Below are 19,355 nucleotides of genomic sequence, written 5' to 3'. Positions count from 1 at the left end.
CAAGAGAAGACCAATCTAGCAGATCAAATAAGAATCTTGAGAAGTAGGTGCCGGCCAGGATGTGGAAACAAAACATCCATATTTTTAAATCCCCAGGCCCCAATTTTACATGACCTTGGTGTCCCCATTCAAATCCTTCCAAGTCTTATGAAAGGGCTATATGAAATATGATTTCAACCAACTCTCATTGGGATCTCATAAAAAGAGCCTGAAGTCTCAATAAAGGAGACTATTTGTAGCTCAGGATTGAAATGAGCGGTTATTTGTGCTGTCTGAGCTTGGTTGTTTTCTTGCAGACGTTTCATTACCCAAACTAGGCAACATCATCAGTGCACTGGTGAGGTTACCTAGTGTGGGTAATGAAACATCTGAGCATCAAGAATCCTTCATCCAGTGGTGGGATTCAAATAGGTGAACAACCGGTTCTCTGTGTGGATGCTGCTTCTGGGCCTGGGCAACAAAAAATTAGCTACTGGTTCTTCTGAAGTGGTGCGAACTGGCTGAATCCCACCACTGCCTTTATTCTGAAGTCTCATTGGAATTTCTGCAAGATTCCTGGATTCTTATCTGAGATCTTAATAAATTGTTGGCACCTGAAGATACCAGGGGTCCTATGAGTGTTAAGCATCATAGACAAATATTTTAATTTGGGTGGTGGGTTTCAGGTGTTACATTGGGGGAAATGAATGCTTATCTTGCCAAATGGGCAATGGATAGGATATCAGAATTTAATGGGCTCAGGTGGGTCCATTAATTACATACTTTATCTTGACTAAGGGAATATAGACATGATGCCCATTCTTGCTTCTGAAATATCACCAAGGGCTTAATTTATTTCATTAAATGATGGCTCACTTGTCATTTAATCTCTGTTAATTGATTGTGTGCCATTAAATCAGTGTTGACTCTTAGCAGCCATATGGATATGGATGACCTTTCCCCAGTTTGGACCTTCAGATCTTCTAACACTGCCGGAATTCTCCTTTTGTACTATCCATCAGTGCTTTTCTAAGCCACTTACCATTGACTGATTGAAGCCACATAGAAGTACTAAGCTAGGCAAACACAAACAGATAAATGAAAGTGTAGGATCCTTTGTTTCTATTGAATCTGGATAGTTAATATTGCTGCACTGCTAGTAACTCCTTTGCTTATTTCAATGATTGCAAACGTGAATTTGGAGGATCAGCAGAACGTGAACATAAATGGCATTGTGTATTTTTTTTGCTTTTTAAACATACAGGGAAAATCAGAATATATTGGTGCAACTGTGGCCGCTCCAATAACTAGACTGGTGGAGGACAAATATGAGCCTCCAAAACTTAGTTACCATCCTCTGTACTGTGGCAGTCTTTCAGGAGGGGATCTCCTTGCTGCATTTGAGCTACTTCAGGTGAGTTTGGAATAATTTCATTTTTAAAGGAATTAAAATGGGATTCAATTCTATTCAAAGTTGAATCCATCTTCAATTCAATTAAAGATGGATTCAGCTTTACTCTTTCTTATTGATATGCACCACCAGTGGCTCCTAGTGACCACATAGATAGATCTATATAGTTTCCAGTAAGAATAATCTTCATGTAGAAATACTTTAGAGCAGTGGTTCTCAACCTTTTTAATGCCACAACCCCCAACCGGTCGTAAGTCGAGGACTACTCAACCGGTCGTAAGTCGAGGACTACTCAACTGGTGCAGCACCGTTTGCAGAACGGGACTTTTGGTGGGCTCAGCAGGGCAGAGATAGCCTGGACAATTCCTATTGGCTTTTGAAAGCCAATAGAATTAGGCTCTATTCAAAAGAGTCTATTCTATTGACTTTCAAAAGCCAATAGAATAAAAGGGAGTAGCACAGCTAAGGAAAAGGGGGAAAAAATGGCAGACTGCGTTGTTTGGCGACCCCCGTGAAATGCTCATTCGACCCCAAATGGGGTCCTGACCCACAGGTTGAGAACCACTGCTTTAGAGGAAGATTTTATTTGAATTAAACTTGGGGGGAAGGACTGTTAGTTCCAAGGAGAATTTTGGGATATTTTTTCAGAGTGCTTCTAACAGCATCATAGCTGAACAATAACATATGTTTTTGTTCTATAGGTCCATGATTCTGGCCCAGAAAACCTTCCACCTCTTGATCCTCCAGATGCCGGCCTAATCTATCCAGTCCCAGCCAATATACGACCTGTATTAAGTAAATATAGAATAGAAGTAAGTTAAGATAAACAACTGCCTAATGATCCTCTGAGCCCTTGTCTACTGCATATAAATGTGCTGATGTTTTGTCTGAATATTTTGCCTGAAGTGCAGGTTTTCACATTGTTTTTATGAGCATTTCCCTCCTTCTCCTTCTCCTTCTTCTTTTTCTGTAAGCATCTTGGAAGGTCCCTTTCTTATTAACTAATGAATTAATTAACACAATCCAGGGCCAGTTGCTTTATGCTTTATAAACTGTTCCAAAGCAAAACAGAAGATTGGTCTCATGGCTACATGGGTGACCCAATTATCACCTATAAGAGCCAATCCTCTTTTTACCAACTTTAATCTTCTCTCCTTCCCTCTCCACCTGTCTCCTCTAAAGGGTTGTTGTGTTTAATACATTGATCCCTGAAGTGAGTTCTGTAGAAGTCACCTATTATTCCTTTTCCTGCTGCAGGTTCTATTCTGGGGTCTTCGGGAATTGAAGAAAGTGCAGTTTCTCTCTGTTGATCGTCCCCAAGTCTACGTTGAATGTGCCAGTAAAGGAGTGAAATCCTGTGTGATCCAGAGCTACAAAAGAAACCCCAATTTTAATATCCTGACAGACTGGTTTGAAGTGGTACATGCATACAAATCTCTGCTAAATATATTCATCTTTGCACTTTTTGTCTTTTGCTTAAAATAATGCATTAGAGTTAGACAGAATTTCACAAGAATAATTAATTTATCTAACATAATGCAACCCATGAGAGATGTGAGCTTCAGGTTTGATTTAGTTCTGAAGGGCAGTGGGTGACTTTGAACAAATCACTTAGCTTAAAGCTGCCTTATTGTAGTGGAATGTAACCTGGATTCCCAGGTGGGAGGAGCTGCATTTCAGAGGACAAAGCAGCCGAAGATTAGATAGTTTTGTCAGAAGAGAGTTAAAATGGCTCCTCCCTGGCAATTCTCAGAGTATATTTATGGTGATGCAAATAGTTGCTTTAGTTTAGCAAGATTTCTGTCTATAGGTGAGGAACAATAAGGGAAATGGCTCAGAAACAATGCCACATGTTTATCTTGGCTCTTGGGGCCTGTCACTTACAATGTGGTTGAAATCAGAGAATACAATCAGATTGTGAGTTTCATTTCATTTTTCAAATGTCAGAATGGCATTAAGCATAACTTTTCTACCTTTTTCAGCTACCATTCTTGTGGGACAGCTGATAACCAGCAATTAGAAATACAATACTATTCATACCCATGAAATTGTATCTCTAATGCTGGCTTCCCAGGAGAGGGGAAATTCTTACCATATTGTTTTAAGAAACTATGTCCAGAAAGAAAATAAAGGAAGACTACCATATTTTCCAGCGTGTAAAATGACTTTCTAAACCATGCAAATCGTCTCCGAAGTCAGGGGTCGTCTTATACGGTAGGTCATCTTATACGCCGGAAAATACGGTAACTTCCCAAACTCCTTTTGCATTGTTTTTCCACTAACTTTAATTGCACCCCGTCCACTTCACATTTCTAGCAGCATCTGGCATATAATTTAAAGAAAAAATATTACAGAATTGTTGATTACATCATTACGACCATAGGCTTGTTGGACTTTAAATTAGGCATAGGAAGAAAGGGAGAGAAATGCAATTAAACTGATGTTTTAAATGAAAAAAAATAGCTTGGGTAACAAAGAAAGAAAACCTGCTGAATCTGATTTTGTTTGATTGCTTATTTATCAATCTGTTTCATTTCATTTCATTTCTACTTGTCTAAGAATGTTTTTTTTTAAATTACTGAGAATTCATGCATATTTTTTGCACATTTATTATTTATATATACTTTTTTGTTTTCCATATTATCAGATAATATACTTATTTTAGTAAGATCTTTGCATAATATATATATCTTGCTATACACTTTATGAACTGTGAAATTCATTATAACATTTGGACAAGTATGATTTTGAAGTTTTAATTATCTTAATTTGTGGGCAGTTTCAGAAGTGTCAGTTCAACACACTTATATTGTAACGATAATCAAAGAATTTATGTTTTATGAGAAATTAATCAGGTAGACTTATCAAATAAATTGTGTCTAATATAAAAGTCTATCCACCGTAGCATGTTATCCAACTTTGGAAGGAACAAATTATGACAAGTCTCTTGTTCCAAGGTTCTTGCAAATCAATAAATGGATTTAGACTTCAAATGTGACTTTAATTAAAATGAAAATAGAGGTGAATCTAATAAGTGGAATTTATTAGGTGCAAGATCTGAGGCTTGTTGTTTTTAAATCACAAAATGTCTGAAATTAAATGGGATTTTACTGAGGAGTTTAGGTAAGGTTGGAATATAACTAAGGTTATTTTTTTAAGAGAAACATCTGCGGTTATTTTAAACCCAGTAAATTTTAATCTTTGTGACATTTAATGGGATTCTTCAAAGGACTGATGGCATGTTGGAAATATATGATGAAAGGTTGTAAAACATCAGTGGCCTTTCTACTGAGTATAAGACATGAAATTTAAAGAAATACAGACTTTGTAAAAATTTGGAAGGCAAACTGCAAATCATCTCAAGTAAATTACAGAAATCCAATCACCAGACGATTTTCTTGTAGGATTTGATAGAAAACTCATTTCCAGTTAGAACTAAATGTGCAGAAAGCAAATGATGAAAAATGCTATTTGAGAAGATAAGAAAAGATCTGACTGGTTCTTTTGTGTTTTTCCATTGTTAGGAATTGCCCGAAAATGAACTTCTGCATCCTCCACTAAGCATCTGTGTGGTTGACTGGAGAGCCTTTGGCCGTAGTACTCTGGTTGGGACCCACACTGTCAACTGCCTTACGCAGTTTCTGTATAAGCCCAAGGAACCTCTTGTTTCCTTAGCCAAAGAAGCTGACATCATAGAAGTGGACAAAGGTAAGTCATGCCAAAAGTCCGGTCAGAATCCACTATTGAAAGAAAAATCTTCAGGTCTAGTCCAAGCCAGGAATAAGAAAATGAAGACTGCTTTAGGAAAGAAGGTCCAGTTTATTGAGTTGCAGAACCACAACAGCATATGATTCTGGGGCAGCTGACCAACTGATTTGATGAGTATAAGGATTTTTATACAGTTTTACAGCATTTCGTAACTTGGAGGCTTGCTTTGTGTACTTTTATTATTAGATTTGTTTAACTTGTTTCACAAAGGTTAGCAATGGGACTAAAATACTTACTTCCTTGGTCCTAATATTTTCAAACAAATGTAATTAATTTTACCCCCTTATTTTTGGTCTGTCTATTACCTCCATTGAGCTCTCTTTGTGAATCAACAGGTCGGATTCAATGTTTCTGCTTTTTGCAATAGCCAGGGATTTCATGAGTGAAACATTGCTTCTGTATTTCTTTTCCTGAGTTTTATTCTTGTGATTTGGGGGGGGGGCATAGTAAAAAGGATTGGGGGGGTGTACGTTCTTACCACACCACCCTCCTTTCTTTTCATAGAGCTGTGAAGATGCCAGGCCTAGGAGACCAAGCTGCTGTTGTTATTAAGCGGAGCTGGTTGTTTTTGTGACATCTATTTTAGCAGGATTTATTGATTAATATTTCATTGTTAAATTTTAATGTTTGTTTTATATTGTTGAGCTGAGCAGCATGGAAGGGTAGAGGTGGTGGTATATGGGTCTGATAAGGGCGCAGCAGTTAGAGTGCAGTACTGCAGGCCACTTTAGCTGACTGTATTCAGCAGGTCAGCGGTTCAAATCTCACCGGCTCAAGGTTGACTCAGCCTTCCATCCTTCCAGGGTAGGTAAAATGAGGACCCAGATTGTTGGGGGCAATGTAAATATATATATATACATTGCTTACTGGTGTACACCGCTTAGAGAGGGCTTGCGCTTAAAGCGGTATATAAGTCTCATAAATAAATAAATAAACAAACCCTATAGGTCCTTTCTCTGTAGGCTTCTCTTTGTCATTCTCTGACATACCATCTCCCTCGCCTTCTTCTACAACTTCTACCCCTCACTCACCCATTTCTTCAGAGCAACCTTATGCTCAACAGGCATTGAGCTTGCAGTCGTGTGAGTAAGCCTGCTGCTCTGGCTTACTGATAAGAAGGCTGGTGTTTTTCCTCCACCTCATCCACATCTTCCATTACAATTGCAGAAGTGGATGGCCATTGACTGCTTCCTAGGGCTGAGAGGTGTGACCGGCCCAAGGTCACCCAGCTGGCTTCTTCCCTAAAGCAGGACTAGAACTCACAGTCTCCCAGTTCCTAACCCAATGCCTTAACCATTACCTAAACCGGCTCCTGTGTCATTAATTTGTTCTTCTTTGTATTTAAGCTTTATCCCATAATTTCACAGTGTGAAATTTCACAGTGTGAAATCTGGCCTCTGGTTCCCAGGCTGTATCTCATTGATTAACCTACCTGCATGAGGGACTAGTCGGAAAGCTTAAAGATTTGTCTACCTCTGATCTAAGAGATGTACCAGTATTCTCACTGTCATACAGCCACTTGTATGGAGAACCAGCCACAACATGCTGAGTCTCAGGTTCTCCATTTGGAGTTAGGTTTGGAAAAAAAATCACTGCTCAAGATCAGAGAGGCAGTTTATGCTCCAAGGAGTATTAATTTCAGATTAGGCACAGAAATGTTGGAAAAGAAAGCAAGCATCTGATAGACGCCCTAGGTGTAAGGACCCACCCCACTTTGCATCTTAAGAAGACAGAACTCTTGGAATAATTCTTCCAACAGGAATCCTTTATTAAGAGAAAATGGTTGCAGGCATGCTAGACAGGACTTGGGGTCCAAGCTCTCCCATTCAAGGTTTTAAGGGGTTCCCCAGTAGTCCCACCCAATCAACCCCCCTTCCAGTGATAGTTTCAAGTATCACAATTCCACCCCCCTTCTTCTTTCTTCCGTCTGGATGGAGACTTCAGATAACTACATGAAAGGCAAATACCCTTCTTTGGTATGCTAACGCTTGGAGGTTACAATAAACACACATTCAGCATTCAGCAAACACACATTCAGCATTCAGCTCTTTGAAGTTACTGAAGGAAGTGAGGGCCATAAAACCCCTTTGTTCTCCCCCTTCTCTCCCTCTTATGGCAGAATCCAGAGAAGGCAGAATTGGGAGTTTCTATATTTGATAATTAAAGATGAAATATAATTGGATTCTGACACTGGGTCTCCATCCCACCCACCCCATTTTTTTCAATAACAGCCAAAATGAGCATTTAGAATCATATCTACTCTAGGCTGATTTGCATAATATACTTTTATTAATTTATGAACTATAGTATTGTACTTAAGATAGGAATTATTTAGTTTAGAGAGGAAGTTGAACCAGTTTAGTCCCATACAGCTTGCGTACCTGGCTCAATAGTAGTAACTGTGAGAGGGACCTTGGAGTCCTAGTGGACAATCACTTAAATATGAGCCAGCAGTGTGATGCAGCTGCCCAAAAAGCCAACACAGTGCTAGGCTGCATTAAAAGAGGGATAGAATCAAGATCACGTGAAGTGTTAGTACCACTTTATAATGCCTTGGTAAGACCACACTTGGAATACTGCATCCAGTGTTGGCCACCACAATGTAAAAAAGATGTTGAGATTCTAGAAAGAGTGCAGTGAAGAGCAACAAATGATTAGGGGACTGGAGGCTAAAACATATAAAGAACAGTTGCCGGAACTGGGTATGTCTAGTTTAGTGAAAATAAGGTCTAGGGGTGACATGATGTCAGTGTTCCAATATCTAAGAGGTTGCCACAAAGAAGAGGAGGTCAACCTATCCTCCAAAGCGCCTGAAGATGGAACAAGAAGCAACAGATGGAAACTAACCAAAGAGAAAAGCAACCTAGAACTAAGGAAAAATTTCCTGATAGTTAGAACAATTAATCGGTGGAACGACTTGCCTCCAGAAGTTGTGAATGCTCCAACACTGGAAGTTTTTAAGACAATATTGGACAACCATTTGTCTAAAATAGTGTAGGATTTTCTGCCTGAGCAGGGAGTTGGACTGGAAGATCTCCAAGGTCCCTTCCAACTCTGTTATTCTGTTATTCTGTTATTCTGTACAGCTGATAAGGCTTTCATATTTAGAACATTGAACAGATGGTCTTTCTTGTTCACTTTTATATATTAACTTCTTTCCAGCTTCATCTGACACAGCAGATGTTCCAGCACAACCTCAGACAAGTCAACTTCCATCACCTCCATCAGATCACATTTATGTTGATGTTGAACATGGTGAGCCTCATTTAGCTCTCCCAAAAACTGAGACGGCAGCAGTACCTGTTCCCCTACCAGCTCCTCTTCTACCACCAGCTCCTTCACGGAAATCTTCATTGGCCTCTTCCTCTAGACCTTCAAAAGATGGGAGACTAAAAGTAGGTAACATTCAGTTTTGGAGCTTTTTGCATTTTCCACTAGATAGTGCATTCTCTTCTACATTATTAAACAAGGTGCAAAAAATATACCAGGCTGAAAGACACATACAGGTTGTCCTCAACTTATGACTGCAACTGAGCCCAAAATTTATATTGCTAAGGCAGTTTACGCTCCAAGGAGTAATAATTTCAGATTAGGCACAGAAATGTTGGAACAGGAAGCAGGCATCTGATAGATGCCCTGGGTCTCCACCCCCACCCCCACCCCCATTTTTTTCAATAAGAGCCAAAATGGGCAGAGACACATCTTCCAGCATCACACCATATTACGTCTGTAGCTTTCTTTAAACTACACATGCTCCCTGGACAATGCTAAATGAGTGACAACGATCAGGTGCAGCCGTACTGCCCTTTTGGGCCTCATCACCATGACACACAGAAATGCATAAACTTAAATAGACTGTATCTATATGAGTACGGCACTATAATGTCACATTATTATACCCTAAAGGCTATGGATAATGAAGCCATTCCATATGGTTGTTTGGGGGAACATAAACCAGGATGAGTATCCATGCTGAAAATTGTTATATAGTTTAATGCTATAGCTCAGATAGGCCTGATTTGAAAAAAAGAGGGGGGAAAACCAGAAAGACCACAAAAGTAAAATGTACATATTTTTCTTAAAAAAATAATCTCGTCTTTACTATTCTTATATATAATTCAAGATGTTGAACGCAGCTAATACAAGTAGTCCTCAACTTATGTCCACAATTGAGCCCAACATTTATGTTACTAAGTGAAACATAAGTGAGTTTTGCCTCATTTTACAACTTTTCTTGCCACTGTTGTTAAGTGAATCGTTGCAATTGTTAAGTTAGTAACCCGGTTGTTAAGAGAATCTGGCTTCCCCATTGACTTTGCTTGTCAGAAGGTCGCCAAAGTGGATCACATGACCCCAGGACACGGCAACGGTCATAAATATGACCCAGTTGCCAAGCATCTGAATTTTGATCATGTGACCATGGGGATGCTTGCCACGGTTGTAAGTGTGAAAAACGGTCATAAGTCACATTTTTCATTGCCGTTGTAACTTTGAACGGTCACTAAATGAACTGTGGTAACTGGAGGACTACCTGTATTTGTTATCCTCCTATTTCTCCCACTAAAACAGCCCTACAAGGTGGGTTAGGCTGAGATAGAGTGACTGGATCAAAGTCACTCAGTGCCTTTCATATCTAAAATGGGACTATAACTAACAGTCTCCTGGTTTCTAGCCTGGTGCTTTAACCACTAGACTAGACCATGTTGGCCTATAATTTGTCATTCTAGAAGAGATCCAGTTTTAAAACATCTGTATTTTGTATTTCTTTGTCAGAGACATTTGTGTAAATCGGAACCGTTCGTCAGGAATTACTGTGTTGCTATAATTAAAAATAGATGCAAAACTACGTTTTTTTAAAAAAAAATTACTCCCAGCAAAAGTCATTCTTCCCTGTAACATTTTTTTAAGGACCGTGGAAAATCAATTTACCGCTCTACCAAAAGGAAAAAAAGAACTCTTGCTGATGAATCTGCTGAAAATGTCATTGATTGGTGGTCAAAGTATTATGCTTCAGTAGAAAAAGTACAAAAGGTAGGCAAATTCATAATGCACATTTTAATCTATGTCTTTATGTGATATAATTTTTTAGAGTTAAAGAATAGCTCCTTTTCAGGCATTTCAGAGAGAGAGAGAGAGAGAGAGAGAGAGAGAGAGTGTTTGCAGCAAAGAAAAGTATTCCTAATTAAATCCTGAACTCATTGGTAGCCTCACATTGCAGTAAACAAGGACATACATTCAATTTTGCAGCTACTAAGATTGTTGGACAAGCAGGCACAAAAACAGCCAGAGAAGTGATTGAAATGTGTGGTAAGGCCACACTTGGAATACTGCATCCAGTTTTGGTCACCACGATGTAAAAAAGATGTTGAGACTCTAGAAAGAGTAGAGAATACAGAGATTGGCTTTGTTTACCCAAAGCATGGGGATATATAGGGAAGGCAGTTTTTTAATCCAGAAATAGTTTACAAACACACACACACACACAGAGAGAGAGAGAGAGAGAGAGAGAGAGAGAGAGAGAGAGAGAGAGAGAGAGAGAAAGAGAGAGAGAGAGAGTTTGCAGCAAAGAAAAGTATTCCTAATTAAATCCTGAACTCATTAGTAGCCTCACATTGCAGTAAACTAGGACATACATTCAGTTTTGTAGCTACTAAGATTGTTGGATGAGCAGGCACAAAAACAGCCAGGGAACTGATTGAAATCTGGTAAACGGGTTTCTTGTCAGTCAACAGGAGTGCTGATTTACAACCAGTTTATCAAGTACTTAGAAGACTAGAGCTAATCAGCAGAAGCAAAGGACAGCCAATGACTTAATAGCCAGCCATCAACACCCCAATCAACATCTAAAAAGCCACACACAACAGGGACCATATAAACACCACACACAGAACAGCACATGCTCTACTAGAGAGAGGTTCCTTGAAGATTGACTTCAGCATGAATCTGAAAGCTCGGAAGACAACATCTCTGGTTCTGGTGATCGATCCAGATTGGATCCTGCAACATTATCCTGCGACATGTATATTTATTTGCCTTCATTCCTAATTGAATAATTAAATAACAGAAAGTAAATATATTAAAGCTGGACTGCACTTTAAGTAACTTGTTCTGTATTTTCATAGTTATCTAAACTTTTCAATTTATTTCAAAAGGCAAAAGTCTTAGATTTCAGTGATGGAAAACCAGGAACATGTAAGTAAATATTTATATTTTTATTAATAACGTTTTTCATACTAAATGGTAACAGTCCATTCTCTCAAAAATACTCATACTCAGTCAATATTCTGATATATTCTAAGTTATCTGTTTGCCTACAGAATATCTCTTTCCCTGGAAAAGGAACTTTTGATCCCACTGAAAATCTCACTTGTAGAAGGAGAAAGAAAAGTCCATGATCATGGCAGTTGTTCTTTATTCCTGTCACCTGCTATATAATGCCCCATAGGGCAGGGGTGTCAAACTCAATTTCATTGTGGGTTGCATCAGCATTGCGGTTGTCCTTGGGGGGGTGGGTAGGTGTGGCCAGGGTGGGCGCAGCCTACTGGGTGGGCATGGCTGGAGTGGGTGTGGCCTGCTGGGTGGGCATGCTGGCTCAGGAATTCTGGGAGTTGAAGTCCACAAATCATAAAAGAGCCAAGGCTGACTACCCCTGGTCTACAGCAACGATGTTCAACCTTGGCAAACTGAAGACCCAGTGGACTTCAACGCCCAGAATTCCCCAGCCAGCATGCTAACAAGATTCAGAAGTTTAGCACATTTCAGAAAAGTCTCTAGGTAGATATCAAAAGGCATAGTTAAGGCATCTCCACATAGAAGGAGATTCTGAGTAACAAAGGAAATATTTTTTTTCAAGATCCTTCTTCATGGAGAAGTGGCCACCTGTGTATTCATTCTTACGTCCTACAATTTCATAGATGGAATTCATGGCTGCAGAAAACAAGCCCAGGGTTATAGACCCTCTTTTTGCATTCACATGGTGTGTGAGGCTATTTGGCCATCCCTCTTGTAGACCTTTCTAACTGAGATTATTTAGGAAGGGTAATGTTTATTTTTCCCTCCCTCTGATTGTGCTTTTCATATACACCTCTCTAGTTACTACTGGCAAAGAAAAATGGAGAAATGTTGAGTATTCATTATCTACTTTGGCCCTAAACCTGAAAGATTAATCTAAATTTCTAGCGTAAATGAGCAGAGAGATGGATTGCAGGAAAGGAGTGGGTTAAATCAAGCTATAGCATCTTGGAGAAGTTTTATTAAGAAGAATGGTGCCTTGGCTCATAATCTTATTTTTTGTATACTTGTTATTAGCTGGGAAGCTGGTGAAAGTGAGTGGAATTATAATCATTAAATCACTGACACAGCAGAACTTCTGGGAGATTTAATTATGCAGGTTATTTGTATTTGCCCCTGAGTGAAGTATTTTAATCAGTTAGCCAAATTATACAGAGTTGTTCTTTCTAATTCTGTATTCATCTTCAATATAATTTTCCCTTCATTTCGAATGCAGTTCTGCTGTGTGGCAGCCTATATGTTATGGTATGTGGGAAAGATCTTGGAGAACAGGCAAAAAAATACTGCCTAGGTCAGATAAGAGAGGGCATAGCCCACAGCTGGAGATTTGCACAGCTTCTCAGGCTGTAAAGGAGACAGATGAAGATTTGTACCGTCAGACCTGCAAGATTCTGTTAAGATAGCTTTACAACAAAGGAGAATTAGGTCATCTGGTCACGTTTCCTGCTTGTCTACCTGGAAACACTGACACCATATGCCATTGTTCCTCCTGTTGTCCTGGGAAAGACAGAACAGGCCTTCATAGAAATTATGGCCCTTTGCATCAAATGTTGGCTTGGAATATCTGAATGCTGGTATGAAGGAATCTGAAATATTTTGCCAGACCTAAAATCAAAGGCTATTTAAATAGTGGGGTTATTTATGAAGAGCTATTTCAATCAAAAGGGAGTGTGAAAAACCAAGGAGTATGGTGTGAAGAGTGTGAATGCTATGCCGGTGGAAATATGGAAATGTACAGCACAGGTGGGCTGAACAGAAGCAAAACTGGAGCCGTTTTTTGGCATTAGTAGCTGAGCTTACAGCAGGGATCTCCAAACCTGGCAACTTTAAGACTTTGGACTTCCACAAGATGAAGTCCACAAGTCTTAAAATTGCCAGGTTTGAAGTCTTCTAGCTTACAGTGACCAAACTGGAGCACAGTGAAGGTCCTCTTTGACTTCCACTGTACTTGACAAAAGCCATATATAAAGCAGTTCCAGCTTGTGTCACAATATTGTGGACAGCCAGTCCTGTGGCCAAAACAAAACCTCCAGTACTTCAGGCATACCTCGAAAAGCTGGCATATTTAGGAGCCGAGAGAGAGAAAGGAGAAGGAAAGCAATGGGACAACAATCCCAATCCTAGTATGGGTAATGAAATGTCTTCAAGAAAACAACCAAGCTCAGAAAGCACCAAGGCCCCCTCATTTCAACCCTGAGCTACAGATATTCTCCTTTATTGGAACCTTTGTTCTGGCATTCCGACATACTCAAAATGGAGAGCTCTCATATCATGGCTATGGGAGGGGCATCATGGCACAAAAGCCAGCATGATGGATCTTGTGGCCAATCAAAAGAAGTCCACATTTTGGAGAGAATACTAGTGTTGATGTTCCCAGCTTTTCCCTCTAGGGTCCAAGCTTGCTTCTGACCATTCCAGTGTATCTATTATCTTTTTTTTCTGAGGTGTGACTCAGAAAGCCCAAGATTGAAGACTCCACCCCATTTTTATTTTTGAAATTTACGTAGGAGACATAGCTGGGACCTTGGAGTGTTATGGTGACCTTTGCTGAGCAGTTTGTTGCTGTCTATATTGTTTAAATCTACAAAGTAAATAGGATGGGATAGTGAGGCTGTAGGTCTCAGAAGAAGATTCTGGGGGCCAGCATTTTACTTAATCCCGCAATGAGTATTTCCATGTAGGTCAGATGTTTAAAAATGTCGATAGGAAGAAAATATTTGTAGCTCAGGGTTGAACAGTGGGGTCCTTGGTGCTCTCTGAGCTTACTTGTATGACTGTAGAACTGAGCTTGGAGAGTACCAAGCACCCCACTGTTTAAAGATAGCCCTGAAACCAAATCAATTATGTTGAAACTCAGGGGCATTAAGGGTGGGCTAAAAAACAAATCAAAATCCAGACATTTGTGGTGCAATCAAATCCTCTCCAGGTAGCCAGGGTGATCACCTTGTTTTCAGCCCTGCCCGTCAGACCTGCCATCCTGCTGCGCCAGTCCTGCTTAACCAGATGCCAGATTGTCATAAAAATGGGGAGGGGGAGGGAGCTGAGGGGTGGGATAGAAGAGGGGAGGATAGAGGAAAGGAAAGTGAAAGTCTTTAGTGCTGTCCCTTGAGAGCTGCAGGCTGCTCCACCGAATGGAATGCAACTTTCAACGCTGCAAATATTGTATATTCTTGCTTTTGACAATATGCAGAATTGTCTGGTAAATATATGGGGTTAATACAGAGCAGAAGGGGGGTTGGGGGTAAAGCCAGGGAAAGAAAGAGGAAGAAAACCTTTGACCTTCACACTAACTGGATAAGGTGAGATATGACGGCTAATTTAGGGAGGGAACATGCTGGTAATTTAACTGCTCAGAGGAAGAGAACTTAGATCCTAGCATCCCTCCGTTGTGCCTGTGCTGACATTTTGTAACAATAAAAGACTTTTAGGAAAATCAATGCCTGGAAGTTCTTTGGAATGTTTCATTAGCCGGAATCACAACAGCGACACCTTCAGGCCCAGGCAGCTGGGGACCGTTACCAAAATAATTAGTTTAAATACTATTAGGCACTCACCGATAACCAGGGCAGGAATGGGACCTAAAGGGGAATGTTAACTATATGCTTTGGGCTCGAAACACCAGACATTGTAACCATTTGGCTCTAGTAAAGTATATTTTCTATGCCCATAGATCCAAGAGTCTTTCTTTGCTAATGGTCTAAGGCAGTGGTTCTCAACCTTTTTAATGCCGCAACCCCCAACCGGTCGTAAGTCGAGGACTACTCAACCGGTCGTAAGTCAAGGACTACTCAACTGGTGCAGCACCATTTGCAGAATGGGACTTTTGGCGGGCTCAGCAGGGCAGAGACAGCCTGGACAATTCCTATTGGCTTTTGAAAGCCAATAGAATTAGACTCTATTCAAGAGAGTCTATTCTATTGGCTTTCAAAAGCCAATAGAATAAAAGGGAGTAGCACAGCTAAGGAAAAGGGGGGAAAAATGGCAGACTGTGTTGTTTGGCGACCCCCGTGAAATGGTCGTTCGACCCCAAATGGGTCCCGACCCACAGGTTGAGAACCACTGGTCTAAGGGGAAGGGACAACCCTACCCCTTAGAATGCCCAAGGTTAAATTTAATGATGGCCTTAATGATGATTCTGTAGCCTCCCCTTCCAAGATGGGATATTAGAGAATGCCATGTTTTCACTATGATGTTTATAGTTATTTGTGTGGTTAGGTTGCCAGCTTCAGTTGCACTTTCAGTGATAGTAGCCTTGAGTCTCATCCTTGGTGCAGAAATATAAGGGGAGCAAACAGAAACTTTTAGTTGCCCATCTAACTGGAATTTTGTCTGGATTTGTACAGTCCATAACCTAGCCGTTCTATTTTTGACAGAGCCATTTCAACTACAATAATTGTACTTTCATTTACATAGCAAAAGACACGACAAACTCCATAAGCTTTAGCGTTGAATACGAGCCAGATAAAAAGAAGAAAGAGAAATTGCTGAAAGCCCCAGTGAAAGAGGTGTCTCCCAAGCTAGCCACCATGGAGGTAAAGTTAATTATGATACATTCAGGTCTGAGAATATTTCATATCCATACTGCTTTCATTTGGAAAACTGAAATCCCAGCTCTAGCACAACTGTTTGTGGAATGCAGGACAGGTGGTGTTCAGTGTGAAATGAAACCAGCTCTAATTCTGCACTCCTATAGGAGAAGGCATGGCAGAACCCAGGGAAGGAGTTAAAAGAGGGATCTGCCTAGAATCACTACGTAGTCACAAGCAGACTAAGTACAATCTCCCTTCAATTTCTGTCACCCGTATCTAACTCCAAACAAGTGCTAACTGTTATTTGAGAAGATTCCTGTGCATAGGTGTTTTAGCAATAAATCAGTTTAGTTGGACCTTCATATGTGGACCTGATCTTCCATGCCTGATAACCCCTCTGAATAAAAGGAGGCACATAAAAAGAGATCTTCTGCATCAAAAAAAGATTTCTATTATGAAAGCAAGAGTGTACATCTTATTTTGTGTCAATGATTGTTTCAGATTTCTGAACATAGAAGCTTGTTTAACAAAACTGACAGGAAACGTCATTAAATTTGCTTTATACAGTGCACTGCTACACTGAAAGGTGTTGGTCTGTTTATTTGATAAATTTATGAATTACAGATAGTCTTTGAGTTAGAACAGTTCATTTAGTGACCATTCTGAGTTACAGTGGCACTGAAGAAAGTGATGTATGACCGCTTTTCACACTTATGACCATTGCAGCATCCCCATTGTCATGCGAAAAAAATTCACACTCTTGGCAACTGACTCACATTTCTGACGGTTGCAGTGTCCCAAGGTCATGGGATCACCTTTTGTGACCTTCTGACAAGCAAAGTCAATGGGGAAGCCAGATTCACTTAACAACTATATTACTGACTTAACAATTGCAGTGATTCACTTAACAACTGTGGCAAGAAAGGTTGTAAAATGGGGCAAAACTCATTTAACAAATGTCTCACTTAGCAACAGAAATTTTGGGCTCAATTGTGGTCGTAAGTCAAGGACTACCTGTATAGCGTAATTCAGATTCTCAGGGCATATAAGAATATTTATATAAGAAATATAAAAGAAAAAGAGTAATAAAAGCCATGTATTCCTAAAATATAGTAACAAAATATCAAAAAAAAACAAATGGAAAAAAATAGAATACATACAAATAAAATATATTAATAGAGGAAAAGGAAAAAAAACTTTCCTTTTTTTCCTTAGTAGTGAATTTTGGTCCATTTCTCCCCCTCCCCCCAAGGTCTACGAGGGTGATTTGGAAAGTGAATTCAACAATTTTGAAGACTGGGTAAAAACATTTGAACTCTTTCGAGGCAAAATTACTGAGGAAGATCATACTGATTTTGAAGACCGGATTGTCGGGAAATTTAAGGTATGGTTAAAGACAGGCGAAATATATGTGTGATATGTCAAGGATCAGTGTTTTACAAAAGTTCATGTCACTCATCCAGCTTTGCTGGCTGAGGAATTCTGGGAGTTGAAGTCCACAAGTCTTAAAGTTGCCAAGGTTGAGAACCCCTGCAATTAAGCTGTCTACTGCTTCAATCTTCCGAGTGTGCAAACATTGATGATGACCTTATCTACATAGATTGACAGTCCTGCTTTTCCCCAAAATCAAGTCAGTTCTGTTCCTCAATGATTTTTGCTGGCAGAGGAATTCTGGGAGTTGAAGTCCACACATCTTGCTGAGTTGCTGAGAAATACTGACTTACTGTATATGTAAATATAGAGAAGTGGACAGAGGGGTATGTTGATAAATAAGCTAAACTACTCAAAATGTTGCAGCAAAACGAGGTCAAATATTTTGTAGCTCTGCACTGATTGACAATTTTCAGAACAAAAATGGTAACCTGTATAAGTGATGGAATAATTTGGGGAGTGTTAAGACTGCCATAGATTGCTTACAAAGTAGATAAGATTAAATAAAATATGCTGAAAATTTTCCAAGTTTTGAGTTTTTAGAGTGGTCTTGATTTTCCTTCCTTCCTTCCTTCCTTCCTTCCTTCCTTCCTTCCTTCCTTCCTTCCTTCCTTCCTTCCTCCCTCCCTCCCTCCCTCCCTCCCTTTTCCTATTTGGACTCTAAGTCATCTTAAGCTTACAATACATTAAGTTTAAGTCATACTATTTTATGAAATACACCATTGTTCTCAACCCTAGCAACTTTAACATGTGTAGACTTCAATTCCCAGAATTCCCCAGTCAGCATGAGTGACAAACCATTCATCTTAAATTTGCTGAGGTTGAGAAGGACTGAAATATTACATAGTTGGCACATCTTTTCGTATTTCAAAACCATGCCACTGAACTTTGGCATGTAGCCAGAAAGTATTTTAGATACCCTAAAAATAATATTTAATTGCATATTGCTTTACCACCAACCTATTCATAGTTTCCTAATATGGTGAGTAAAATAAGAGTTGAAGTTTTGATTTTTCTTTCATTTTAGTTAGAAAGTCACCAGTTAATTTATAGACCTTAATCCAGCTGTCAAATAGTATGATTTTACTTTGGCAAGTCAACAAAAATACAGCACTGGCTTGTTGTTCTAAGATTGTTAACCTTATAATTGCTTATAAGGTAAGCAACCTAACAGCAGATAAACAAATCTGAAAATCTAAACGTTGATTGCAGAGTTGCTTCCACATCTGTTTCATTCCTTTTAATACTAGACTTAAAATAACAATGCTGAGAGAAGTGATTAAAATATTAAATAAGATTGTCCTTTACAAGAAATGAAAGAAGTGCACCAACATAACATTAAGGGGGAATAATTTAAAAAAATATTGGTTTTTTTTTTGTCTGCATTTCCTGAGGTTATTTGACATGAATAATTTAGCCATGTTGTATATATTTACCAAAGGGCTGCTTCTGCATATACAAAACTCCTGAAGACTGTTCCTCAGGCGACGGAGGTTCCCCCAAAATTCTGCAAGGCCTACCCCCAAATCAGTCAGTGAATGTTCTAATCAGAGTATACATTGTGGCGGTAAGTATCCCTTAAACTCCTGTCAAATTCTTCTTTTAAGTTAAAAAAGATTCCATGGTTCCAATGCAAGAAAGAATTGCAAAATTATGAAGATGTAAAGACATATAAAGAGCAAATAAATTACACATCTACTTGTAGGAGGAGTAGCAGATCTTGGGGGTGGAGTTAAAAGGGGGATCAATCTAGAATCCCTATGTTGCCACAACTGAACTTAAATTCAACTTCCTTTGAATTCTGTTGATTTTTATCTAGTGCCACTGCTGTTAGTTGAGTAGATTTCTGTGCCTAGGCATGATTAGCAATAAATCAGTTTAATTGGACCTTCATGTGTGGATCTGATTTTCTGCACCTGACATGTGCTGGCTGAGGAATTCTGGGA

At 39.4% G+C, this 19,355-nt stretch overlaps 1 protein-coding gene across 4 annotated transcripts in view; it reads left to right on the top strand.

Annotated features, from left to right (window-relative positions):
• The window catches only part of FER1L6 (fer-1 like family member 6), a 118,220-nt gene that overhangs the window by 74,571 nt on the left and 24,294 nt on the right, over nucleotides 1-19,355 (top strand). For all 4 annotated transcript variants that reach the window (XM_039359841.1, XM_039359839.1, XM_039359840.1 and 1 more), the window contains exons 22-31: nucleotides 1,244-1,393; nucleotides 2,092-2,202; nucleotides 2,648-2,809; nucleotides 4,915-5,098; nucleotides 8,321-8,553; nucleotides 10,067-10,189; nucleotides 11,311-11,350; nucleotides 15,863-15,981; nucleotides 17,231-17,362; nucleotides 18,851-18,976. In XM_039359841.1, coding sequence (XP_039215775.1) covers nucleotides 1,244-1,393; nucleotides 2,092-2,202; nucleotides 2,648-2,809; nucleotides 4,915-5,098; nucleotides 8,321-8,553; nucleotides 10,067-10,189; nucleotides 11,311-11,350; nucleotides 15,863-15,981; nucleotides 17,231-17,362; nucleotides 18,851-18,976 — 1,380 coding nt within the window. The remainder of the gene's footprint in view (nucleotides 1-1,243; nucleotides 1,394-2,091; nucleotides 2,203-2,647; nucleotides 2,810-4,914; nucleotides 5,099-8,320; nucleotides 8,554-10,066; nucleotides 10,190-11,310; nucleotides 11,351-15,862; nucleotides 15,982-17,230; nucleotides 17,363-18,850; nucleotides 18,977-19,355) is intronic.

The sequence above is a fragment of the Crotalus tigris genome, unplaced genomic scaffold (assembly GCF_016545835.1).
Source record: "Crotalus tigris isolate CLP2741 ecotype Arizona unplaced genomic scaffold, ASM1654583v1 scf7180000019137.2069052, whole genome shotgun sequence".
NCBI lineage: Eukaryota > Metazoa > Chordata > Lepidosauria > Squamata > Viperidae > Crotalus > Crotalus tigris.
This window is presented reverse-complemented; position numbering and strand designations above follow the sequence as displayed.